This window comes from Drosophila sulfurigaster, chromosome 3 (genome assembly GCF_023558435.1).
Source record: "Drosophila sulfurigaster albostrigata strain 15112-1811.04 chromosome 3, ASM2355843v2, whole genome shotgun sequence".
In the NCBI taxonomy this organism is placed as follows: domain Eukaryota; kingdom Metazoa; phylum Arthropoda; class Insecta; order Diptera; family Drosophilidae; genus Drosophila; species Drosophila sulfurigaster.
In genome coordinates this window covers 4005134-4032350 of record NC_084883.1, presented here as the reverse complement: position 1 = coordinate 4032350, position 27217 = coordinate 4005134, and the positions used below count along the sequence as shown (strand labels likewise).

General features: G+C 39.2%; 4 protein-coding genes across 7 annotated transcripts in view; all 4 read left to right on the top strand.

Moving 5' to 3' along the window:
* LOC133846278 (uncharacterized) overlaps positions 1 to 12946 on the top strand; it is a 63221-nt gene extending 50275 nt beyond the window's left edge. The window contains exons 2-9 of one of the 2 annotated variants that reach the window (XR_009894857.1): positions 4505 to 6206; positions 6270 to 6464; positions 7036 to 7201; positions 7269 to 7422; positions 7496 to 7641; positions 7707 to 7920; positions 9080 to 9494; positions 10503 to 10640. Coding sequence is in view for 1 of the 2 variants with exons in the window: in XM_062281140.1 (XP_062137124.1) it covers positions 4505 to 6206; positions 6270 to 6464; positions 7036 to 7201; positions 7269 to 7422; positions 7496 to 7641; positions 7707 to 7920; positions 10503 to 12664 (4739 nt within the window). In the remaining variant the exon portion in view is untranslated. Of the gene's footprint in view, positions 1 to 4504; positions 6207 to 6269; positions 6465 to 7035; positions 7202 to 7268; positions 7423 to 7495; positions 7642 to 7706; positions 7921 to 9079; positions 9495 to 10502 lie in introns of both variants that reach the window. The other variant, XM_062281140.1, reaches the window with a different exon arrangement.
* Positions 12947 to 14441: 1495 nt separating this feature from the next.
* On the top strand, positions 14442 to 17705 carry LOC133842189 (presequence protease, mitochondrial-like). 3 transcript variants are annotated; one of them, XM_062275184.1, is made up of 3 exons: positions 14442 to 14588; positions 14638 to 15106; positions 15165 to 17705. In XM_062275184.1, exons 2-3 carry the CDS (start codon positions 14685 to 14687, stop codon positions 17647 to 17649), a joined length of 2907 nt encoding a protein of 968 aa, XP_062131168.1. In that variant the 5' UTR covers positions 14442 to 14588; positions 14638 to 14684; the 3' UTR covers positions 17650 to 17705. The 3 variants fall into 3 exon arrangements, with proteins under 3 accessions (XP_062131168.1, XP_062131167.1, XP_062131169.1); XM_062275185.1 differs by having other exon boundaries at positions 14445 to 14588; positions 14654 to 15106; XM_062275183.1 differs by having other exon boundaries at positions 14444 to 15106.
* Positions 17706 to 19766: 2061 nt separating this feature from the next.
* Positions 19767 to 23191, top strand: LOC133841167 (presequence protease, mitochondrial-like). The gene is made up of 2 exons (XM_062273479.1): positions 19767 to 20441; positions 20497 to 23191. Exons 1-2 carry the CDS (start codon positions 19873 to 19875, stop codon positions 23015 to 23017), a joined length of 3090 nt encoding a protein of 1029 aa, XP_062129463.1. The 5' UTR covers positions 19767 to 19872; the 3' UTR covers positions 23018 to 23191.
* Positions 23192 to 23335: 144 nt separating this feature from the next.
* Positions 23336 to 27137, top strand: LOC133841168 (presequence protease, mitochondrial-like). The gene is made up of 2 exons (XM_062273480.1): positions 23336 to 23989; positions 24502 to 27137. Exons 1-2 carry the CDS (start codon positions 23583 to 23585, stop codon positions 26978 to 26980), a joined length of 2886 nt encoding a protein of 961 aa, XP_062129464.1. The 5' UTR covers positions 23336 to 23582; the 3' UTR covers positions 26981 to 27137.
* Positions 27138 to 27217: the final 80 nt, after the last annotated feature.

Here is a 27217-nt window from a genome sequence, read left to right as displayed (position 1 = left end):
TCAATGTCCTCTGGCTTAGACTTGGGCTTTTGGGCTACTCCAATTGCAAAAATTACGAAATGTGTTTCATTGTTTTCTGTGACAATGCGACAATGCAAATTTGTTGCATATTTCTTCTGATTGTTGTTGCTGCTTTTGTAGTTGCAAGTTAGTTTTATTGCTGCCAGATCCGTTGGCTGATTGCCAGCGCGACTTAGCTTGAGCTTAGTCCCTCGAATCGCCCATAAAAATGTCACCTCAAATTATGCCATAAATTGATTAAAGTAATCACTGTAATCCGGACTACTTGATACTTGTTGCAGCTGCGCGCACAGAAATGCGGCATTTAAGCAGTGTTTTTGTGCAGGCACGAATTATGTAAAAGTCATGCTAACATAATTTAATATTGATCCACATAATAAAGTTAAAATGTTTATGATAAGCCATGAATTTAATAGCTTTATAATTAACTATTTAAATTTCATTTAAGTCCTTCCCATTTGGATTTATACATTACTAAACAATTTTGAGAAACTTAAAGAAGGGGTTACAACATGATCGTATTATTTTCTAAAAATATTATATTAATAATGAAATCATATTTGGATAAATAATAAGAAAGACAGTTAAAGTCGAGTGTCCGTGTCTGTAAGATACCCGTTACCCATTTTTAAAAAGACAATAAAGTGCAGCATTATTCTTCAAAATAATATACTAAAATACTAAAAATTCCAAATTATGCAAAAATATTTATTTGGTATATTAATCTATTATTACATTAAAAAGCAAATAATAACCATATCTCTTATAATCTCTGAGATCTAGGTGTTCATACGGACGGACGGACAGATAGACGGAGCAAAGAAAAAACGGACATGGATATATTGTCTTGGCTGTTGACGCTAACTTTATGGGTTCTGGTAGCGGGTATGAAAAGTGTTATTCGTGCTTGCTCATACGATATGATATTAAGTAACCAACAAAACTTGCATCATTACGCGGCAACATAATTTTCCTCTGCTTTGCGGAGTATTTTGTAGCTTGGCTGCAAACACTGATTGTGATTCTTGTTAATTAAACGGGTGACAATGATAAAACTGAAGTCTTTTGGTCATTTCCTAGACATAAACATGGCCCGATACCCGTTTGGTTGCACTGCAGTTTTTCACAACCCACGGCAGGCAATTAAGGCAAGAAAAACTGCAGCCACCAAAGTGGGTCAGAGAGGCAGCTGGAAGATCTTTTTGATGGCGTCACGAGGCTCCATCATTGGCTTTGCTACCCACGCATGTTTCTGCAGCATTTGAAATAATCAACAAACAAAATGATGGAAAATTAAATGTACAAATCATGTTTACGACTTGTCGTCAGTCTGTCGAGGGAGATAGACAGACAGACAGACGGACGGACAGACAGACAGTTAGCAAGTAAGTGTTCCATCAGTTTGTCAGTTTAGTTAGCCGCTCTTTCAGTCTGTCAGTTTGTCAGTCAGCTGACAAAGTGGGCGTGGCATGCAGGCAAAACTAATTGTTGTTCGTGTGGCTCGATGGCCGCAACTGTTGCCAACAAATAATGCAGCCAACAACATTTAGCCGGCTTCACATTGACACCGTTTGCAATTAGAAGAGAAGAAGAAAAAGCGGCCCGTTGGCTACTGTGTGTGGGTATAGGTGTGTGTGCGATGCTTGAGGATGCCAATGACGATGCCTGTCTATGCTAATGTTGCATTCTTAATAGCTCAAAAACCAGTTGCCGGCTCCGTCTCCGTCTCCTGCTCTTGCTCTGGCTTTGGCCGATTGCCGATTGCATTCGGTAGCCGGTGTTCTTCAGTCTAAAAGTTAATTGCCTGATTTGCTGAGCCTCCAAGTCGAAGTCGGCACAGTTTTTACTCACTGACTACTGTGGGCAGAGATCTCGGAGCTGTTAGGCAAATGTGCTAAAAGATTATGCTTTTGGATTAGGCACGCATATAAGTCACTTACCGCAAATGGCGGAGCGGACTAAGAAAAGACTGTGCTAACTGCATGGGAATATTAAAGAGAAATTTCCCAGTTGACTTGCAAGGGAGAAGACACTTGTTTAAGATGTGAAGAAATTGCAGATAAAGATTGTATCATATATTAAAAAGGAAAATAAATCGAGTTGCAACACAGGAAGTATATTGTGCAAGTATAAAGCAGTTTAAATAATGTATTTTTAGAGATCATAAGAAAACTTCTATAGAATCTTGTGTCTCTTAAATTTGCTTACTCTAACAGGAATCAAAGGCAAGCTTAAGTATGTTGAATTCTAATTTAACTCTTAGATGAAAGATGATAATTTAGTAAGACATAGTGTATATTATTATTATTAAAGAAAAAATGACAAATATATAGCGATAATTTACTATTTTTATCATAAGTTAGTTTATTGCACGCATCCAAAAATTCTTTGTAGTTGAGTCAACGACTGAGCGAATAAGAAGAAGCTATAAACGTTCCTTCTACGTTTTAATAAATATTATATATTTAAGTTAGATCTACAATCAGTTTTCAAGGAATTGGGTTCCATAGAATATTGTGCAAAATTATAATCTAATTAGAAAAACTTATCACAAAAATTAATGTAAATTATTCTATTATTTTAAAACAAGTTAATTTGTGGTAAAGTTGGCAGGAATATAAGGATGGGAAATATTTAGAATAAATTTGCTACCCATATGTGGAGCTGCTTTCGTTTTACAGCAACCTCTCATGTTCCCATATGTTGACTCTGTCAGCCTGTCTGTCTTCCTGTCGGTCTAACGATCGTGCTTCGCGTTGATGGGCTGCATCGGCTTCACATCATTTTGTGATATTTGCCATAATTTTGTTGCGTTAAATGAAATATGTTAAAGCCGGCGAGTTGATGTATTGAGTTGTTTAGCCGCAGGACGCGCAAGAGAACGGGCCAAAAGAACGCGGCCATCAGTCAAGGCAACAAGTCAAGACTTGGTCCACAGCTCTTGCTTCTTAGCTTGGGGTGCTCATGTTCTCAGTTCTCGCTGTCTTGCTTGCCTTTGGACTTGGAGTCGAAGTCGAAGTTGGAGTTGGCTGCATAAATAAGTAGGTTGTCTGTCCGCACGTCTGTCTGGCTGCAAGTTGGCCTGCTGGCCTGACATGTGAATTGATATGCCAACGCAACATGGCAGCAGTCGCAAGAGCAGCACTCGATCGACCACAAAACCAACTGGCAACAGTTGCAAGGGGGCAACATTCAACTGGTAACTCGCAACTGGCAATTGGCATGGGGCATGATGTTCATGCTTTAGCTTTGCTCATCATTTCTCACAAATAGTTCAATTAATCAAAATACCTTACACAACTGCGAGTTTAATAACATTATTCACAACGTAACACAACACAACAGACACACACACACACTTGATATATAAATTATAGATCATGCCAGTCAATCGTCAATAGCTATAATGATTGCTCTTGCACTGAAAGAAAACAAAAGACTGCAAATTGCATAAATCAGCACGAGGAATGCAGATCATGATCAACGACTCTTGCATATTTAATTGAGGACCACAAAGCTGTCGAGTCCATAACAAATAACTTACTTATAACCATATTCTATTGATGTACAGCAGTAGTAATAAAGCTGTTGTAATTCGTTTTCAATTGATTTACAAGGAAGTGACAGCGAAGCAATTGAATTCCCAGGGAATTTATATAAATAATAAAGTTAAAGTAGGCTATAAATGCTGATTGAACAACTGATATTTTATATTTATTTAATTTTCACGATCTTAAATATTAATTAAAAATTAAAAGTCTAGAAGTTGGGCTAAAACGCATCTCAACGATTATGTAAAGCAAATTTAAGATGAAAAGAATTTGTAAGATAAGGAATTAGACATGTGTTAAACAATTCCAGTTTAATTGTATTTTTGGTGTGTAGATATATCTTTTGAAATTGGCATTCATATTGCTTTCTATTTATACCCATCTTTATGATCCTTGAAAATTTATTTGGGATTTAAAAAAATTGTAGAAATTATTTAAAACAATCTGTTATATTTGGTACTCCATGGTATATTTTGAATTCAATATTAATATAAATACTATAATACATTTCAGTGTATGTTAAAAATAATACCGCAATGTTTTGCTTTTATTGAAAATGGGTAGTGGGTATCTCACAGTCATGCAGAATCTATTGTATCTTTCTTACTTGTTGTACTATTGATCGTATTCATTGTGCAATGGCAGCTATTTTGAACTTGGCATAGATCTTTTATTATCTTTTCTTACTATCATATTTAGTGCGTAGTAATTAAATTGAATTTTCCTACTATTATTTTTTTATAATATTGTATCTCATGGGCTAAAATAGGCAGCGAAACTCTTACTTGAAGAAGTTTAACTTTGACAGAAATAAATCACAATTTGAATAGTTTATTCAATTATGAGTACATGGCAAGCTGCAGCAACAATATTCCTCAATGTAACAATGTAATCTACTTCTACTTATTAACATTTTTCGATTTCTTTTATAGGCAGCACCACAGACTTGGCACCATCGCTGCTGGGGTTTTATGACACACTGAACAGCAGCTTGGTGGTTGGCGGCGGTGCAGCGAGCAGCAAGACTGAGCACCACACAGTTGCAGCAGGCAATCAAACTAGTGGCGAGTCAACACCTAAGCGCAGCAATAGCAACTGCAGCAGCAGCAGCCACACGAGCAACACCAGCAACACAAGCAACAACAGCAACCACAGCAGCGACAATCACTCGGGCAGCTACACGCTTGACTCGGAGGCAAACTCCCACTTGGTGGCAACAACAACAACAATAACAACATCAGTAGGCACAGCAACAGCGACATCGCCACCTCAGGTGGTTGCAGGTCTGCGTGATGAGGCTGATGGCGTGCAGCTGAGTCGCTTTGTGCAGCGGCGTCAGGAGCTGGGCAGCAGTCACAGCATCGCCTCAAGTGGCAGCAGCACTGGCAGCTCAAACTCACGGCGTGGCAACAACATACGCGTGCTTTCGCCGAATGTGCAACGCATCATTACACACTCTGATGCGGAGCATGTGAATGCCGTTGATATTGATGCACTGCAACAGCCGCAGCCACATCTATTGCATCCCTTGCAACGCAGTCCGACGCCAGGACGTTATGGCAAGGCCTCAACTGCGCCTACGAAACTGAAGCTATCCCATTTGCCGCTCTCGAAGATCGCGGGCAAACTGTCGACGCAGTCGGGCAGCGATTTGGTTGCCGCACTCGATGCCAGCAACGAGTACAGTGGCTCACGAAAAACAGCGGCTGTGGATGAGGATAAGACGCCAACCAATAAAGCGGCACCTGGCACTCCATTCCACTTCGAGGGTCAACCGTTTGCCAAACTGAAATTGCCGCGCTACGAATCACAGCAGAGCATCAAACTGATAGAAATGGAGCAACTGGCAGTGACCAGTACACAACTGGCGGCGCCATCAACGCCGCCTCGGCCCAAGGAATTCGTGGTGGCGAGTGAGCCGCTGAGTCCCGAACCCTTTGTGGACACTATCAACTTTGATCTGGTGACACAGCACATGGAGCAGCTAACGCTCTTGGAACTCGAACTGTCCGAGAACGATGCAGTTACCTGCAGTCAGCTGGTGGAGGCCATCAACAAGCCGCTGATTAGCAAGCCACTGGTGCGCAGTGTTTCGGCTCCTCGAGCCACAAGCAACTCGACATCGCCACTTCAGACTTATGCGCGCACCAAGCTCAAGAGTCAGAGCAACAACAATGGCAACAACAACAACAATAACAACAACAAAGCAAGCACCCTGGGCGGTGGCATGCCACTGCGGCTGCCCACAGCCGAGCAGCTCGCTGAGCTGGAGGAAGCCAACAAGTTGTCGGCCGAGAGTCTCGACACATTGACAGACATCAAGCCGAAGTTTGCGGTGCGTCTAAGTGAATTGGCGCGTCTCACGAGTCGTCCGCTGTCATCGTCCTCCATTTGCTCGACATCGTCCAGCTCCAGTTCTGGGTCGGATCAATTGCTGAATGGCAAGCTGACAACCACCTCGTATCTGGCCAGTGTGGAGAGTCTGGCCGAGAGTGAGAATGAGCTGGGCGATCATCATCATCTGCACCATCATCATCATCATACGGCAGCGATGAGCGTGCTGGAACGCGCCTGCCTTGAAATTGTGGACTCGGAGCGGAGTTTCGTCGAGGATCTCGGTCAGGTGATCAAAGGGTAAGTGAATGAGTTGAGGAGTAAACTGAAAGCTGGTAGTTGACTAATAAATGTTGTTCATAGTTATCTGCTGGACTGGAAGGAGCGAGCCTGTTTGCGTCTGGACGAATTGCAAATTCTCTTTGCGAACATTGAAGAGATTTACGAATTCAATTCGATACTGCTGCAGCAGCTGATCAACTCGGGCATGGAACCGGCCAAAATAGCCAAATGTTTCATAGATCTACGTGAACGCTTTGATGTGTACACAACCTACTGGTAAGTAAAAGAATACTTCGTTGCTATTCTTCCCCAAGAGAACCGAGAGACAGCAAGTCAGCTTGGCGTGTCTGCCAAAATCTCAGATATGCTGGCCAAGAACGGTTAACGGACTGACCAAAATGATCTCGATAGCAGCAGCGGGACACGAACATCGACAGCGACAGCGTCAGCGATGGCGATGGCGTCTTTGGCAGTCCAGGCACGCCATGCTCCATGGCTCCATGTTCCATTTAAAAAAAAAGAAAAGGCTGACATTTTGGCTGTGCCGCTGTCGCTGTCAATTTGAAGTCAACTGCGCGCCGCTGATGGTCGCAGTTTGATTTGTCGCCCCAACTGACAGCTGGACATTTATCATGAATGGAGTCAACGTTCAACTTGCGAGCTGGCTCTGAGTCCAAGCCAGATCCTCCTACAAGCGGATTGCTTGCAGTTGATTTTAAATTCAAATTTCATGTTTGTCTGATGAAGAGCTCAACAGTACTTTTTACTTTTTTCATTTTTGGTTGACCATAAATCAGCAGCTTTATAACATACATTGTCTTTTGTTTTTGCCGGTTTCGTTGTGCAGCACAAGCTACCCGGAAGCCATCTCGCTGTTGACCAAACTGCTGCAGGCCAAGCACACGAATTCGCTGCTTGCCTCCACGCAGAAGCTGCTGCAACACCGCCTGCCACTTGGCTCATATCTGCTGAAACCGGTGCAACGCATTCTCAAGTACCATCTGCTCCTGGACGTGAGTAAAAAACTGACCTTATGTCGCCTGCCTAACAACATTTAATGATCCACCTTTGTATATTTAGAGCCTTCGCAAGCATTGCGATGTCAAGGAGGTGGCCGAGGCGTATGCCATAATGCGCCAGGTGGCCCACAATATTGATCAGGTGAAGCGCAAGCAGGAGCAACAGAGTCGCGTTAAGGAGTTATCTGGCATACTGGATGGCTGGATGGGACCAGGTGAGTGTGCCAGTGCCATGAAATTCTGCGAAATTACTTAAATTTTAAACACTAACAATCTCCACTTGAACAGATCTCAGCGTGCTACGTGAGCTGCGGCACGAGGGTCTGCTGATGGAGCAACACAACAAGCCGCGTCAGGTGTTGCTCTTTGAGACGATGCTCATCATCACCAAGCAGAAGGAAGACGGACGACTGCAGTTCAAGAGCCTCATAACAGTAAGAGCGCCGCAAGTTCTCCCAACTAACTGACAGACAACTAACACTTCTCTTTTCGACTGCAGCAAAAGAACCTGATGCTTAGCGAACATTTGCCAGGCGAACCGACCAGCTTCTATGTTATACCCTTCGATGAGCCGCGCAATCAAATCAAGTTGACGGCCCGAAATCGTGACCAGAAGCGTATCTGGACGCAACACATTAAAGGTGTTATGCTCGAGGAGCTCGACATACCCACGCGGGCCAAGGAACTTGTCTACCAGCTGGGCAACGAGGAAGGTGAGTGTCAGCCACACTAAGCTAAGCGACAAGCTTTTTGCATAGCTTTTCCTACTCTCTACGTATTTATGAATTTGTCTATCTGTGTGTGTGTGCTTTTGTTGTTATTGTTGTTGACGTTGTTTGTTTGATTTAGTTTGTTGGTGACGACGACCGAAATTCACATAACACTTTGGGAAAGGACTGAATGAAGTAGTTAGTTATAGTTATGCGGGCATTGCCTGCTCAACATCCCTCATACACTGCAAAAAACATATATAAAGTTAACAATCTCTACTATACTTTTAGAGGGTTAAAATGGATATTTATTTAAATGAAAGATAAATGTAGAGTATTCTATTAATAGATTTCTCAAAATTAAAAAAAATTAGTATTGAAATAAATTCATTAAACAAATTATTTATAACTATTCTGATTTCACGAAAAGAAAATATTTGTAATATCATATTTTTAAAACGTTAACGTCTAGATTCTTAGCGCAGAGGTTTCTAAGTTTATTCAATCACACCATATCCACATGTTTAAACTTTAGGATAATTTGCTTTTCTCAAAGCTTTCAGCACATTGTGTATGTGACCGTTGTGCTAATAATAGCTAATACAGAAGACAATATTGTTATAAAACTCTTAAATCGCCATGTTTTTAAACTGTGGATAAAGATAAACCCTTGTTGGACAGTGCACATGCACTTCACATGCTCCAAGTAGAGTCTCAGAGAGTGACATAACCACAAATACCAGAAGCAAAGGGGGAAGGAAACCTTTTGACTGTTTCGTTCAATTCAATTTTCATCTGTAGCTTTCTGGCCAAAAATCGTGCCATATTCGCTTTTGACAACGGACGCGTCGTTGTCTCAGTGGCAAGTTGATTTATGTGCGACAATGTTGTGAATGTTGTGCATTTTAATTGTTGCTCAGCACAACTGTACCTCGGGAATTATATTTGTTGTGTACGTTATGTGTTTTGGGTCGCCATCGAAAAGTATTTCATTGTTTATTTAATTGGTTGCGGTGTTTGTTTTTTACAATTATGTAACTTACTAAAACTAGTTGTGTAACATTTTAATTGGCTTTCTGTGTAACAATTTGATCTTGATTTAACTTTCAGTACTTGTATTTATTATATATTATATATATTTGCTATATGTTTACCATTGTAGTACTACCAGTGATGCATTCTAAAACTAAACCACCCAAACCAAACAAGAAAAGAAAACTTTAATTAGTTTTAAGGCGTTCCTAAGGCTAAACACCAGAGACTGAACTAAGCGCTACTACTTTTCCTCCTTCCTTCTTCTTACCACCCAAAAAGCTCAAACAAAACAAAATTTTATTTAAATAATAATCGCAAATGCAATCAAAACAAATAAATAAATCAATTAATAAATAGACACAATGCTATTCAAATATGTTAACAAACAATTTACAAATTATATAATTTAGTACAACTTAACTGTTATCATTATCGCATAATGCAATTGTAATCGTAACCGTAATCGTATGTAGTAATTTTTCTGGTATTTGACGGCGCTGGCATAGACTAATTAAGCCTGCAATTTCCGGTCTAGAAGTCTAGTAAGTATCTTGAGTTACAAAATTATCCCGCTACTGTTTTCGCTTTTTGGTTTGTGCTTAAAATTGGCTTACTGCTCCACTGGTTTGTGTCCAGCATGCTCATATATTAATCCATCTATTGACTTTGTGGCAAGTAAAGTTATCCTACTAACTAACATCAATCCCATTAAGAATGACTCAAGTCACTAGCTTACGGTGTAACTTTCATAAGGCGTAGTTTGCCGTTGACGTGCATCTTTGTAAGGATCTAAATTAAATAAATAATAAACACAGAGAAAATGTATTTAGAGGAAGGAAAACCACAAACATAAGTAAAACTTAGTGTGAATATGTCTATATATTAGTCATATAACCGATACCAGACGATAGGTATTTTTGATCAATGCTTCTCCCTGACGAATGAATTGATCCTAATTTCAGGTACTAAGTCGAGAGACTTCAAATTTCGTATTAAACAAGATTAAGAACTTTGTCGTATATTAAGCATAGATGATATCACATCAGAAATTTAACCAGGTTCATACCGAGCTTTGTCCGGGTTACATTTTGAATTAACACATTTACAATTAATATAATTAAGATTTTCAGAAGAAACGTGAGTCAGTCTCGAGTCTTCAATAGTAAGAATTTAAGAAAACGATCTTATTGCGCGATCAAATTAGGTTGGGTGGTAATAGCATCCTCATAGCATGAACAAACATTTAAAGATACATAACGCATTTTTTTGGCAGTAGCACGTTTAAAATAAAAGGTTTTGAAACGCGTTATGCTTGTGTTATTGAACTACAACTCCATCAAACTAATCACTGCATGTACTACATTAATAAGAAGTATGCATAATTAATTGTCAAAAGATCACCTTATTGCGCTGGTTACTAGTGCTTATAATGTTGCTGGTGTTTGTCGACAGTATCGTCCACTCGATCATCCCCAGCATATTGCTTGACGCCTTGTGTCTCCAGCTTTCACTACTAGATGCTAATAATCTAGTTTGCTTATTTTATTTAGATCGCACTCCCGATCGCAGTACTTGGAAGTGGAGTCTGCATTCCAGCAGTAACTCTACGCCCACTTATTTGGAGCGACGAAATGCATGTCGCCGCAGTGAGATACGTCAGCGTAACTCCAAGTTCAAGAGGAAGACAGTGACCAACTCCAGTTCTTTTGACAGCTTTAATGAATCGCTGGAACAGCAGGACCAACCGGTGAAGCCTTCTAAGCCTCTGTCTCGCAACAACAGTCTGGATGATACGGCGCTTCAGAAATTGGCCGCTGCAGTTCGATACCGCAGTGGGAAGCGGGACTCGACGGATGCCAAGACGAGTCCTAGCAAGGAGCACTGCAAGTGCTCTGAGCCGGAGCAGTGTTTGTGTATTCTGCGCGATCAACGCAGCCGCACCAAGTCCCAGAGTCCAGTATTCAGCTACAAGGCCCTCAAGGAGCGCAGCAAGTCAGTGCCACGCATTGGGGAATTTAGCCTGGACGAGCGGCCGGAAGCGGATGACGATAGCGCTGCCTCGTTGCGCGGCAGCAAGCCGGATCTGAGCGAACGCAAGACGAAGGGCAAGGGCTTCTTTGAGGTCAAACAGTATAACCACAAGACTATGCCCAAGCGTATTGCAACGCTGAAGAAGCAACGCTGTAGCCGCAAGGAGAGCTGCTCCAAGTTCTATATGGATCTCAGTGAGTTTGATAGCACCGTGCTAAAAATAACCGAGTCTACGGAGGATCTCGAGCTGGCTGAGGAGGCACAAGAGACGTGCGTGTCCGCCTCCGATATTCTCGATATGTCGCAGCGACAGTATTATGAGGAACAAGTAGAGATGGCAACGCTGTCGCCGGTAGAGAAATCTAAGCGAGATGCAGAGATTGTGCTGGATCTGTTGAAAAACAACAAGGAATTCGAGCGGATCTATAACAAGAACAAGCAGCAAAAGATGCGACGCGACAGTAGTCAGGCAATCACGCCGCTGAGTCCACAAAGTCCTGCACAGGAAGGACCTCCATTGCCGCCCCGCCCGCCATCACGTTCTCCGCCGCCCCTGGAAGCCGAACAAGAGCAGGCTAAGCAGCAGCAACAGCGCGAGGAGCAGGAAGAACCCATCTATGAGACGCTGCTGCGCAATGTCCATGTGCCCTACAAATTTTCCCCTATATTGGGACGTGCCAAGTCTGTGCAATATTTCAAGCCACGCGAGAAACGTCCACCCGCACCGCGTCCCGAATCGGACTATGTGACGCTCGTCTATTCGCCGGAAGGAGTGCTGCAGCTCGTGGGCGAAGATGCAGTGCAGCAGCGTGACAGCACTGGCTCCGAATCGAGCTCGGGATCAACGGTCAAGCGTGACAGCCAATCAACTGTCATTAACCTGAGCTTGGAGTCGACGGGACAAACCGAACGTGACGATGACCCGAATGAGGCGCTCTATGCTCGTCCCATACCAAAGAATTTAATGAAGCGTCTGCTGAGTAATGGCAATCCTGGTTCTGGCAGCAAGCCAACTCTGGAGAATGTTAGCCACTCGGAGATCTCATTGCTGCCGCGGGCCCTCAAGTCCATTGATAATCTTAGCATGGCCTTTGGTCGCAGCAATCGTCCGCCGGAGCGACGTGTCTCCGATGTGAGTGAAATGTGTCGCCAGAGCATCTTGCATCGTCAGGGCAGCGAGGCGGTGGGTGAGCGTATGGCCCATGTGGACTATGCGGATCCCAAGACGCTCTTCAGCATTATTGCCAGCTCGGAAGCATCGCTGCAGCGCGACTCCGTCTTCTCGCTGACCTCATCGTCCTGTACATCCAGTGACAGCATGTGCGAACAGCAGCGCAAACGCCCTGCGGCCGAGCTGCCCTCGTCTAGCTTTGAGTATGAGCAGCAAGTGGAGGATAGTCTAGAAAATGATTTTCGCGATTCAGCCATTTACAGCGATGACAATAATGAGAAGCGCAGCACTGACTACGAACTGAAGAGACCTCGCAGTCCGCCACCACCGCCCCCCAATGGTGGGTGCCAACATCATCATGGTCCACCGCAAATAGCACCGAAGCCGTCTAAGGCCGCTCTACAGGAGCTAATTGGCCAGCATCCGGGAACCATCTTATGTCCGCCGCACCTCAGTCAGGCAGCATCTCGCAGTTGGGTCCTCCAGCAGATTGAGAATTTCAACAAGTAGACGGGAAGGGCAATCGTGAATCGTAAATGCTTATTGCTAATTGCCAATTGCCATATTCTATTCGTAATTCGTTTTGTAATTTTTGTATATAAACTATGCATAAGTATACACTGTATACTATATGTAATATAATATAATCTTGATCTAGCAAATTAAAATAAGTATTAGTATCAAGCATATATACCTTATGTGTGTACCATTTATCTACATATATTTTAATTCGACTGTTTTGCAAAGTTAAGCTTATAGTCACTTAATAGTTATTATAATAAAAAATCCGTCATGGTAAAATAATATATGTTATATTTTTTTATTTTGACACTTTACTGCTGTTAGTAGCTTATACGTGAGCCAAAAACATCAAAACACAGCAACAGAAAGTAGGAAAGCTAAAGTCGGGTGAGCTCAACTGTGAGATACTCGCGTCCCATTTTGAGCAATAACATAACAGTACGGTATTATTCTTAAAATATACCATAACATTACTAAAATATACCGAAGGCAATATTTGATAAGTTGCAATACATTTAAAATATACTATAGAGTATTAAGCATAGCAGAATGTCAGACAAGGCAACAAAGTAGAATTTTTTTGCCACACAAAAGTAGTTCTTAAATAACTTCTAAAATTTTATCTGATCGCATTCAAATTATCAGGAATCATAAACACTAAATTTCTTATTGTATGTATCGATATCACTCTTGCTTCTAAACTACGATTGTTATTCGTTTTTTTTTTCGATTTGCAGAGGCGAAAGTGGGCGTGGCAAATAATCGAAACAAACTTGATCTGCGTGCATGTTTGCACGCAGATCAAGTTTGTTTCGATTAAAGTTGAGTGTTGTCGAAGAAAATTAAATCTCTTATTGTCTTTGAGATCTAGGTGTTCATACGGTCAGACTGTCTCTCGTTTCGACTTTTGGCGCTCTTCAAGAATATACATATGATATGTGTGTACCTTTAGGGTAGAAAAATAACAAACCTATCACCTTATATATTTACAAAAGAAAACAAGTAAGAAAGCTACAGTCGAGTGTGCTCGACTGTGAGATACCAGCTACCCATTTTGAATAAAAGCAATATATTTTGAGGTATTATTCTCAAAACACACCAATTATACTACAAAAATACTAAAAATATATTTTGGGGTATTATAAAAATATACCAAATATACTAAAATACTAATAATATACCAAATGTTATATATGGTATCTCGATATAGTCCGCATTCAAAATATACCATAGACGGCACAATATACCAGATTGTCGGCCAAAGCAAATTAGAACCCTAGTAAGTAGGCGTTTTTGCCCCTACAAAAGTATTTCTTTAATAACTTCGACAATTTTTATCTGATCGCAAATTTTCAGGAATCATAAATACTATAGTTATTGTATATTCCAAAATTCGCAATTCTAGCTTTACAATTACGCTTGTTATTCGATTTTTTTTTATTTACGGGGGCGGAAGTGGGCGTGGCAAAAATTTTAAATAAACTTGATCTGCGTGCAAACATAACAAATGCTGTCGAAAATAATAGCTCTATCTCTTATAGTCTCTGAGATCTAGGTGTTCATACGGACAGACACACAGACGGACAGACGGACATGGCTAGATCGTCTCGGCTGTTGACGCTGATCAAGAATATATATACTTTATAGGGTCGGAGATGCCTCCTTCTACCTGTTACATACATTTTCTGTCGGAACAAAGTTATAATACCCTTCTACCCTATGGGTAGCGGGTATAAAAACTAAATCTCAGTTGCCCATACCATATATTTCACTCACACTACACATGCTATACTATTTTCTAAATTCACAAAATTTATGAATATTTTTGGCCTTCTTACGCAACTTTCTAAATTAGTATAGTTCCAATATGATTAGACATATCAAATATCTCAAGTCGGTGCAGCGCCCTTTGGTAAGGATACTACATATTAAATCTCCGTTACAAAATGCCACATCTGTAGAGCGTGTTGTCAGCAGCGCCAATGCAGTTACAGAAATCAAAAGCAGTATGCCATATATAATAGATGGACAGAAATATAATTATAAAGAAGGAAACGTATACCAAGGATTCCTTTGTGAACGTGTTGAACCCATCGCGGACTTTGGACTCATGTCGTGCACCTTGAGACATCTTGGCACAGGCACGGAGTTTTGGCATCTCGATAGCCATGATATTCAAAATGTATTTTCAATTCATTTTCGCACTAAACCGTTCGATTCAACGGGCCTGCCGCATGTTTTGGAGCACCTCGTCTTGTGCGGATCAAAAAATTTACCTGTTCGGGATCTCTTTTACAAAATGATAATTCGATCAGTTGCCAATTTTATGAATGCAATGACTGGACCAGATTACACAATGTATCCATTTTCAACTAAGAACGAGGCCGACTTCAGAAACCTGCAGAAGGTTTATTTGGATGCGGTATTTAGGTAAATAATTAATAATTTAAGTTAAAATAACATTTCATTAATTAAATTAACATCACAGACCGAACTTGTTCTTTATGGATTTTCTGCAAGAAGGTTGGCGTCTAGAGCACCAGGACTTACATAACCCCAAGTCAGATATAGTTATCAAGGGCGTAGTCTATAACGAAATGATAGGATCTTATGCGGATAACTCCAGGTTTTTCAAACAGAAAATGCTTAATTACATTCTGCCTAACACCTATGGGCACATTGCGCCGGGCACTCAACTGGAAATCCCAAAGTTAAAACTCGAAGAAATAGTTAATTACCATAAGAAATATTATCATCCAAGTAATGCACGCATCTTTTCCTATGGTTCTTTTGATTTAGAGAAGACGCTTGAATTTATCGATAAGGAATATTTATCCCACTATGATCGTTTAGATACATCTTTCAGTCGCATACCCTCAGAGGATCGTTGGTCTCAACCACGTTGTGCCTCCATTCAGGGTAGACCGGACTCTAGTATCAGTTTGGACCACCAGAACCGAGTAGGAATCGCCTTGCTGATGTGTGATATAACCGACATTCAAGAGAGCTTTGAACTTAAAATACTTTCGGAATTATTGATTCGCAGTCCCAACTCTCCATTCCACAAGAGCATGATAGATCCTAACTTCTCTGGAGGTTTCACCAAATGGACCGGATATTTGCCAAATTGTAAGGATACTTATTTCAATGTGGGCTTGCAAGATGTTGCGAATAATGATGTGGAAATATTTGAAGACCTCTTTGACAATACAGTGCATAAGACTATCAATGAAGGCTTTGATTCGAAGCTTGTTGAAGCTATTCTTTGTACTCAAGAGCTACTCAGAAAACAGCAAAGTGAATGTAAGCGCTTGCTATATAGATCCACAGTATTGTGGAATCATGATGGTGATGTGGTCGCCAACTTAAAAATCTCCGATTTGTTTGAAAAATTGCAAACCAAATTAAAAGACAATCCTAAGTATTTCGAACAGAAACTAGAAAAATATTTTATTAATAATAAGCATAAGCTAACGCTAATCATGCGTCCAAACGCGGTTCATGAAATTGAGAGACGTCAAGCTGAAGCGAAACTAATTCGTAAAAAACTGAAGGAAACTAACGACGAAGAGTTTAAAAAGATTTATAAAAACGGCCTAAAACTCGAGGCCTTACAACAAGCACCAGATAATATAAATGTGCTGCCGTGTTTATCAATAAACGACGTTCAAAAACCGATTCCGCGGCCTCAAATAAAAGAGATAACCCTCCGAGATGTTCCCACGTTGATCAGCCATGAGCCCATAGCCGGGATAACCTACCTCAAGTGTATGTTCAATACCACTGGACTAAGTCTGAACGATGCGATGCTCTTGCCATTATTCTGTAACGTGTTTAGCGAAATGGGATCTTCCAATCACGACTATCGCCAATTCGACAATATAATTCGTTCAAAAATGGCACGTCTAGAGTGCTCAGCTAAACTCGTAGAGAACGTAACAGATAGTAAGACATATCGCCTGGGACTCTTAATGAATGCTTTTGCCCTCGACAACAACGTGTGGGACATGTTTCAACTCTGTGAAGAAATTCTGCTCAACTTTCAACTGGAGGATATTGATCGGCTCAAGATGCTTGTAACAAATTATATTACCAAGTTAACACTAGACGTTGCAAAATTGGGACATTTACATGTCATGACTGCTTCCTCTGCATTGGTAACCAATGCAGCCCAATTAAAGTCGTTGTTATCAGGAGTTGACCATATAGACTATATGAAGAAGTATGTCAAGGAGAATAGCATTGATGCCATTCGAGACAGTCTAAAGAGTATTGGATCTAAGGTCTTTAGCAGAAGTAATTTGCGTGTTGCTATTAATACATCAGAAAATAATGTATTCAAAATTTTGGGCGACTATGAAAGATTTTTAACCCACTTACCTATACAAGAGCATAATATTGAAGCCAAGGAGATATTCTTGCTGAAACCATCTTTCCGCTACCACAATTTAGATATGCCATTAAGCTTCTGCGCAAAGACTTTCTTTGCAGTTCCTTATGCGCATGAGGATCATCCTGCTCTACGAGTATTGGCAAAATTCCTAACTTCCAAATATTTGTGGCCTGTGGTGCGGGAGAAAAACGGAGCTTATGGTGCTGGCGCCAGGATAGGATTTGATGGTCTCTTTAATGTTCACAGCTACCGTGATCCTAACGCATCGAACACAATGAAGGTATTCGATAAGACGTATGAGTGGCTGCAAGCCCACCAATTAAAGCTTGATGAGCAAGCTGTCTTTGAGGCTAAACTTGCCGTTTTACAACTCGTAGATTGGCCCATTAGTCCAGGGGAAGTCAGCTTAGATAGCTTCGTTTTAGGTGCCTCCTATGACATTTATTTGCAATATCGCAGTCGTGTATTGGCTGTAACTGTGGACCAAGTACAGAATGTTATTGAGAAATACTTTAGGAACGAACCAAAACACTTTGGAAAATGCATTTTAGGACCAAAATCAGATGAGATTGAAGTTTAAAATTAATATAAGAAAATTTGTGTAATCTCAAAATTTGTTTGTAAATTTATCTACATTCAATAAAGCGTTACTTGTAATTACAATTAAATTTTTATAGTTGTGATATTTCATTTTTGAATTTATTATATTTTCATTGATCTACCTCTTCGTACGGACAGACAGAAAGAAGGGTGTTGCAATATCGTCTCGACTTTTGACCCTGATCTCTCTTCTCTTTCTCCCTGGTACAGACATTTGAGAAAGGCATTAAGTTATAATACTCTTACATCGTAACGGGTATAAGCAAATAACTTTCAAGTGTACTCTACTGTGAGATACCCGCTACCCAATTTCAATAAAACCCTTGTATATAAATATACCGAAAAAATATCAAAATTAGCCAAAGTAGAATAACTACAAGCTATAATTTGTATCCGATTCCAATTTAATTTTCGGGAATCATTAACATTGAAGTTATTAATGTATGCACGGTTGCCACTTTTGGTACAAATGTACCAAAACTGGTACATTTTTTATGCGCTAGTTAACCACGGTTGCCATTTCAAAAAAATTTTTTGTACCAAAATTTTGAAAAAATGTACCAATTTTAGCAAAAATGTACCACAAATCTTTTCACGAAAGATCTTTTGTATTTCACAAATTGTGATTCACAATATATAACTGTTTACGTAGTGATACGGCGCATACATATTTTCTCAATTGACACAATACGTCGCAAATCGACTGTATGCAATATTTTCCAGTGTTAGTCATGGTTCAATTTCTAACTGATACAAAATTTGTGTCTGGTGGAACAGAGCCATTTATTAAAATAATATGTGTGAACATAAAAGGCAGGCAGGTATTTTGAAAATGTACCAAAATGAAAAAAAAGTGATCCAATGTACCAACGCATAAAAAATGCGTGGCAACCGTGGTTAGTACATTGGATCACTTTTTTTCATATTGGTAAATTTTCAATATGCCTAGTCTAGTATTTAAATATATTGTGAATCACAATTTGTGACTCAGCCAAAATTCTAAGCAAAGAAAAACTTGGTATAGTACCTCTAATGAAAACCTTTGAAAATTTATACAATGGTGATCCTGATGATATAATATCCCAATGAAACCAATTCCGACTTTCTTTAAATCAGGGAAAAGAAAAAGATATTCGTAAATTTTGGACAGACATTGAAAGTAAAAAAACGGTGTTGACGAACAGCGCGCTGTTCAGGAACTTAATAGAATTCATAAACAACTTGACTTCGTTGCCACACAGCTCTGGTGCTGCAGAGCGAAAGTTTTTTGAAATTTCGTTAATGAAAACTAAATTACCAAATAAATTAGAATTTATGACACTAAATAAAATAATGTATTGAAAGGAATTGATTGATTGTAAAGACCTTCACTATGTTTGCCCTACAAAAGACTGTTCATTTTTAAAAATTAACTTATATAGTTTAAAATTTGATTTATTATTATTCACGTCAAAGTTCTGTTTTTGTATTCTTTATGTTTGAAAAGTTTAATTGATTAAATAAAAGTTCTTTTATTGTTTGCTTTTATATAGTAAATACTATACTAAAAAAATGAAATATGAAATAATAAAAGATAATAAAAAAAAACGTTAACAAAATATAATAAAAAAATCGATATAAATTCACAAGTACACTGGCTAATAAAAAACCAACTTGGTTTGCGATGTCGATGTCATATATTCTCTGAAATTCAGTGTGTCATATGGAAAGACGAACAGGCAGACGTAATGCTCATCAAGAATATATGTACATATATACTTTATTGGGTCGGAGATGCCCTCTTCTGCCTGTTACATAATGCAGGCGCAAAGTTTTACCACCCATCTAGGGCGCAATTTTGCTTTATAAGCCCTTAACACAAGAAAATCGACAGATGCAGACAAAAGGATAAAGAATGCGGTGAAAATCTTTCAATATTCTGTATTAAATTAAAAGTCAAAGTTGTAGGTGCTGAGATGCTACCATTAACGATGTAGTAAGCCCTTCAAGACAAATATCTTATTATTTCGATATAACTCTTATATAATATTTAATTTGATTGGTTTCCGTCTGTTTCTAATTACAGAATATTAATTTAATATTTTGTGGAATGAATGTAACGTCACTCAAATTTGAAAATGTTCCTTTATTGAATAAAATCCAAATTCAATACTTAAAATTAATTGCCTTTTGTAAAAATATTCTAAATTTTTCTAATTTCGGAATGTTCAGACATCTAAAATATGTGAAGTCGGTGCAACGGCCTCTGATTAGGGTGTTACATATAAAATCACCATTACAAAGTTCTTCCTCATTGAAAGGAATCGTGAGCAGTGCCAAAGTCAAAAGTAATGTTGAACTTCAGAAAGAAGTGCCATACATAATAGATGGTCAGAATTATAGGTATAAAGAAGGAAGCATATACCACGGATTCCTTTGTGAACGCATTGAGCCCATCGCGGACTTTGGACTCATGTCGTGCACATTGAGACATCTTGGCACAGGCACGGAGTTTTGGCATCTCGATAGCCACGATATTCAAAATGTATTTTCAATTCATTTTCGCACTAAGCCATTCGATTCATCAGGTCTGCCTCATGTTTTGGAGCATCTCGTTTTGTGCGGCTCAAAAAATTGGCCAGTTCGGGATCTATTTTTTAAAATGATTATTCGATCAGTTGCTACTTTTACGAACGCTATGACTGGACCAGATTACACAATGTACCATTTTTCATCCAAGAACGAGGTCGACTTCAGAAACATGCAACAGGTTTACTTGGATGCTGTATTCAGGTATATAATCAAGAATTTTTAGTTACAATAGATTTTATTTATATTCTTGTCACAGACCCAACTTGTTGTATATGGACTTTTTGCAAGAAGGTTGGCGTCTAGAGCACAAAAATATTCATGACCAGAACTCAGATATTGTAATTAAAGGAGTAGTCTATAACGAAATGATAGGATCCTTTGGGGATAATTCAAGGTTTTTCAAACAAAAGATGCTTAATTATCTTCTGCCTAATTACTCATATGGACACATAGCGACGGGCACCCAACTTGAAATCCCAAATGTGGAACACGAAGATCTGGTCAAATACCATAGAAAATATTATCATCCGAGTAATGCACGCATATTTTCCTATGGCTCTTTTGATATGAAGAAGACACTTGAATTTATCGATAAGGAATATCTATCCCACTGTGATCGTATAGATACATCGTTCAGTAGTACACCTTCAGAGGATCGTTGGTCTAAACCCCGTTATGCCTCTATTCAGGGTAGACCAGACTCCAGTATCAATTTGGACCACCAGAACCGAGTAGGAATCGCCATGCTGATGTGTGATGTAACCGACATCCAAGAGAATTTTGAACTGAAAGTACTTTCCGAATTGTTGTTTCGTGGGCCCAATTCTCCATTCCATAAGAGTATGATAGAACCTAACTTCTCTGGCGGTTACACCAAATGGACAGGATATTTGCCAACTTGCAGAGACACTTACTTTAATGTAGGATTGCAAGACGTTGCGGACGATGATGTGGAATTATTCGAGGTTCTTTTCGACGATACAGTGTATAAAGCTAGCAGAGAAGGCTTTGATTCGAAGCATGTCGAAGCTATTCTTAGTGCTCTCGAGCTGCTCCGCAAACAACAAAGCGAATACAAGCGTCTGCTATATAAATCCACGGTATTGTGGAATCATGATGGTGACGTTGTATCAAATTTACGAATATCTGACATGTTTGAAACACTAAGAGACAGATTAAAAAATAATCCTCAGTATTTCGAGCAGAAAATAGAAAAATACTTCATTAATAATAAGCATAAGCTCACAATAACCATGCGGCCAAATGAGTTTCATGAGATTGAGAGGCAACAAGCTGAAGCGAAATTAATTCTAAGAAAACTAGAGCAAACTAGCGACCAAGACTTTGAAAAGATCTATGAAAATGGCCTCAAACTCGAGGCATTCCAAAAAGCACCTCAAAATATTGAAGTTTTGCCGTGTTTATCAATCAACGACGTGCAAAAACCTTTTCCGCGACCACAAATAAACGAATTAACCCTTCGAGGTGTCTCCACAACGATAAACCATGAGCCCATAGCGGGGATAACCTACCTCAAGTGTAAGTTTAATACCACTGGATTAAGTCTGAACGATGCGATGCTTTTGCCATTATTCTGTAAAGTGTTCAGTGAAATGGGATCTTCCAAACACGACCACCGCCAATTCGACAATCTTCTTCTATCAAAAATGGCACGTGTAGAGTGTACGGCAAAAATCGTGGAGAACGTGACGGATTGTAAGACTTATCGCCTGGTGCTCCTAATGAAGACATATGCTCTTGACAAAAATGTATGTGATATGTTTCGCATTTGTGAAGACTTGTTGCTCAACTTTCAGTTTGAAGATACGAAACTGCTGAAAATTCTTATAAGAAATTATATTTCGAAGTTAAAACTAGAAGTTAAAAAAACTGGAGACTTGCATGCCATGCTATGTTCCTCTGCATTGGTAACTAACGCAGCCCAGTTGAAATCATTGTTATCAGGAGTTGACCACATACAATATATGAAGAAGTATGTCAAGGAGAATAGTATTGAGGCCATTCGAGACAGTCTAAAGAGTATTGGATCTAAGATATTTAGCAGAAGTAATTTGAGTGTTGCAATTAATACATCGGAGAATAATGTATTTAACATTTTGGGCTACTATGAAAGATTTTTAACCCATTTACCTACAATAAAGCAGACTGTAGATTCTAAGGAAATATTCCTGCTGGAACCATCTTTTCGCTACCACAATATCGATATGCCTATAAGCTTTTGTGCAAAGACATTCTTTGCAGTTCCTTATGCGCATGAGGATCATCCTGCTCTACGAGTATTGGCAAAATTCCTCACTTCCAAATATTTGTGGCCTGTGGTGCGGGAGAAAAACGGAGCTTATGGTGCTGGCGCCAGAATAGGATTTGATGGGCTCTTTAATGTTCACAGCTATCGTGATCCTAATGCTGCAAAAACAATGGACATTTTTGACAAGACCTACGAATGGCTGCAAACACATAGGGAAAAACTCGATGAGCAATCGCTTTTTGAGGCTAAACTTGCCGCATTGCAGCTCGTGGATTGGCCCATTAGTGCAGGCGAAGTCGGCTTAGACAGCTTTGTCTTGGGTGCTACGTATGATATTTATTTGCAATATCGCAGTCGTGTATTGGCTGTAACTCTGGATGATGTCCAAAATATCATTGAGAAATTCTACAGGAACGAACCGAAGCACTTTGGAAAATGTATTTTAGGACCAAAATCAAAAGTAATAGAAGTTAAAGAAATGTTCAAGAATGTTAATGTAAAAGTATAAAAGTATAATTGTTGAGGCTCAATTGAGTCAATGAAAATTGTACGTATTCTTAGTCATATTTCGATCTGCCAGGATATGAAATGCAGAATTTATTGCAATATTGTGGTCCACATCTGATTAAGAAATCTTATTATAATCATCTCAATAATAAAATCTTAAAAATACTTTGGTTGATCTGTTAATGTAGAAGTTTAGAAAGAAGATACCCATATTCGTTCATCTGCTTCTTGACTCAAAACAATGTCTCATTACATCGTTGGCCTTTTCCTATGAGTTTTTCTAGATTTACTAATTAACCACAGCATTTTACTTCAAACATTTTTAAAAATTCTAAAATTAATACTTTTTATTCATCCTTCTTATTTATTTTTTTTTTTTTTTGATTCTAAATTATTCTGTTTGAGAATGTTAAGACGTTTAAATTACTTTAAATCTGTGCAGCCCCCTTTGATAAAGGTATTGCACATAAAATCCGCTTTACACTCCACTTCAATCGAAAGGGTTGTGAGCAGTGCCAAAGTGAAGCCAGATATCAAAGTTCACAGAGATATGCCCTATATAATAGATGAACAGAATTACAAATACAAAGAAGGTCGCGTATACCAAGGATTTTTTATGCGAACGTGTTGAACCCATCACAGACTACGGACTAATGTCATGTACTTTAAGACACATTGGCACAGGCACTGAGTTCTGGTACCTTGATCGCAACGATATTAATAACTTGTTTTCCATCAATTTTCGAACCAATCCACTCGACTCAACGGGTATCCCTCATGTTTTGGAGCATCTTGTTTTATGTGGTTCACAAAATTTGCCAATTCGAGATGTCTTTTTCAAAATGGTTAGTCGAACAGTTGCTAATTTTATGAATGCTATGACTGGACCAGATTACACAATGTTTCCATTTGCAACCATGAACGAAGCCGATTTCAGAAACCTTCAGAAAGTTTACTTGGATGCGGTATTCAGGTGTGTACTAATTAAGAATTTATAGTTGGTTAGATTAAAGTGCACAATATGAACCGAGCGTACAAAATCTAAAGTCAAGAAGATAAAATCTTTAGGTTAGATTGAATTCGAAGTATACAAAATATCAGACAAAAATCCCAATTTTTCCGCTCGGTTTAGAAAATATCATTTCCCATTAGAAGAGTTACATATTTTTACAAGCACCAACGCAAAGTCCAAATGATAAATGTGATTGTAATTCGTACGCGGCATAGTTTTCAAAATTGTATAGTGCTATATAATAATTTTCATAACTTTCATAATTTTCAATTTAATCTATACTCTTAAATTTGCATGGATTTATATTTATGTTGCTTAAGATACAAAACCAAAATATTTATTTATAAACTTTGGGGGAAGTGGTCTTTCAAATATTTATTTTGAATTCCAAATATTCTTAAGTTAGCTTAAGTTAGTTTAGCATTTCATTCCTCTGTTGTTATATTATTCTTTAATTTTTAATGATATTACAGACCCAGCTTGTTGCATTTGGACTTTTTGCTGGAAGGTTGGCGCCTTGAGCACCAGGACGTTCATGACCGGGATTCTGGCATTGTAATTAAAGGCATAGTCTATAATGAAATGATAGGATCCTATTCGGATAATTCCACGTCTTTCAAACATACCATGCTAAATCACATTTTGCCTAGTCACATATATCGTCACTCTACGGCAGGCAACCCTTCGGAGATCCCAAAACTGTCTTATGAAGAATTGGTTAATTACCATCGTCAATATTACCATCCAAGTAATGCCCGAATCTTCTGCTGTGGCTCCTTTGATCTGGAGAAGACACTTGAGTTTGTCGACAGGGAATATCTATCCCACTATGATCGCATAGATACCTCATTCAGTCGAACACCCCCGGAGGATCGTTGGTCTGAGCCACGTCAAGCGTGTATACAAAGTAGGTTAAACCCTATGGGTCCTGGCATCGACCACCAGAATCAAGTAGCAACAGGACTGTTGATGTGTGATATACTCGATATTCAGGAGACCTTTGAGTTAAAAGTGCTTTCTGAATTGTTGATTCGGAGCCCCAACTCGCCTTTTTACAAAAGCATGATAGAGCCCAAAATCTCTGGCGGTTACACTGAGTGGACAGGATATTTGCCAGATTGCAAAGATACGTATTTTGCAGTCGGGCTGCAAGACGTTACAATGAAGAATGTGGAATTGTTTAAGGAGCTCTTTGACAACACAGTGTATAAAGCAAGTAAGGAAGGCTTTGACTCACTACATATTGAAAGTGTCGTTAGCAATTTAGAGTTAGACAATCTAAAGCAACAAAGAGATTACAAGAATTTGCTATATAAGTCTATAGTATTATGGAATCATGAGGGCGATGTTGTATCAAATCTACGAGACTCAGAAATGTTTGCAAAGTTACGAAAAAAATTGAAAGAGAATCCAAACTATTTTAACGAGAAAGTAGAAAAGTATTTAATTAATAATACGCATAAGCTCACGATAACCATGCAGCCTAATGAGTCCTATGAGATCGAAAGACAAATTGCTGAGTCGAAACTGATTTTAGAAAAACTGGAAGAATGTAGCGATGAAGAGTTTAAACACATCTATGAGAAAGGCCTCGAGCTGGAGGCTTTCCAAAAAGCACCTCAAGATATTGAGATTCTACCATGTTTATCAATAAACGACGTGCAGAACCCCTTTCCGCGCCCACAAATAATGGAAATAAGCCTTCAAGATGTTCCCATAATGATCAGCCAAGAGCCCTTCGCGGGGATAACGTATCTAAACTGCATGTTCAATACCACCGGATTAAGTATAAACGATGCTATGCTCTTGCCTTTGTTTTGCAACGTGTTCAGCGAAATGGGAACCGCCAAGCACGATTACCGCCAATTCAACGATTTCCTTCAAGCAAAAATGGCGCGTGTGGAATGCCTGGCAAAGGTAGTGGAGAGCGTGACGGATGGCAAGACATATCGCTTAGGACTTTTAATGAAGACATATGCCCTCGACAAGAATGTGAGCGACATGTTTCGACTCTGTGAAGAGCTATTGCTCGACTTTCAGGTGGCAGATACGGAACGTCTCGAAATGCTTATAAAAAATTATATATCTAAGTTGGGAAATAACGTTATTAGCACTGGGCACCTGTATGCCATGATGGGTTCATCTGCATTGGTAACCAATGCATCCCGATTAAAGTCTTTATTATCAGGCGTCGATCACGTAGACTATATGAAAAAATATGTCAAGGAGAATAGTATTGAGGCCATTCGAGACAGTCTAAAGAGTATTGGATCTAAGGTTTTTAGCAGAAACAATTTGCGTATTGCAATTAATATATCGGAAAATAATCTATCTACCATTGTGAAAGACTGTGAAAGATTTGTAAGCCACTTACCTACTAAGAATCAGACTTCAGACACCAATGAGATATTTTTGCTGGAACCGTCTTCCCGACACTACGATTTGAGTATGCCTTTAAGCTATTGTGCAAAGACTTTTTTTGCAGTTCCTTATGCACATAAGGATCATGCTGCGCTTCGGGTGCTGGGCAAACTTATTACTGCCAAATATCTATTGCCCGTCATAAGGGAGCAAATTGGAGCCTACGATGCAGGGGCCAGAATAGGATTTGACGGTCTTTTTAACTTTTTCAGCTTTCGTGATCCACACGTAACAAAGTCGATGGAAGTTTTTGATAAAACTTACGAGTGGTTGCAAGCCGAAAGCCATCAACTTGATGATCAAGCTCTATTCGAAGCAAAGCTTGCCGTATTGCAACTGGTGGACTGGCCAATTTGTCCTAGCGAAATCACTCTAGAAAGCTTTACATTCGGCTCCAACTATGACATGAACTTAAAATACCGCTCTCGTGTGTTATCGGTAACTTTGCCCGAAGTACAAAATCTCATTGAGAAATACTTTAAGAACGAATCAAAACACTTTGGAAAATGTATTTTGGGACCGAAATCATAAAAATGGGTGAAAAGGAGCCAAATATCAACATAAATGTATAATACTTTCATTTACATTTGTATAAATAAAAAATAATATGTTCAAAATTGTAAAATGTATAAGATTGCGCAACAAAAAACATTTGTGGAGGAGAATAAAATGTAATTTTATTACCAAACAGTATCATTAAGATTTATTTATTATCATTAGAAGTTTCAAATCGTAGTTTCCCGCATATCACAAAATAAATGAAAGAAA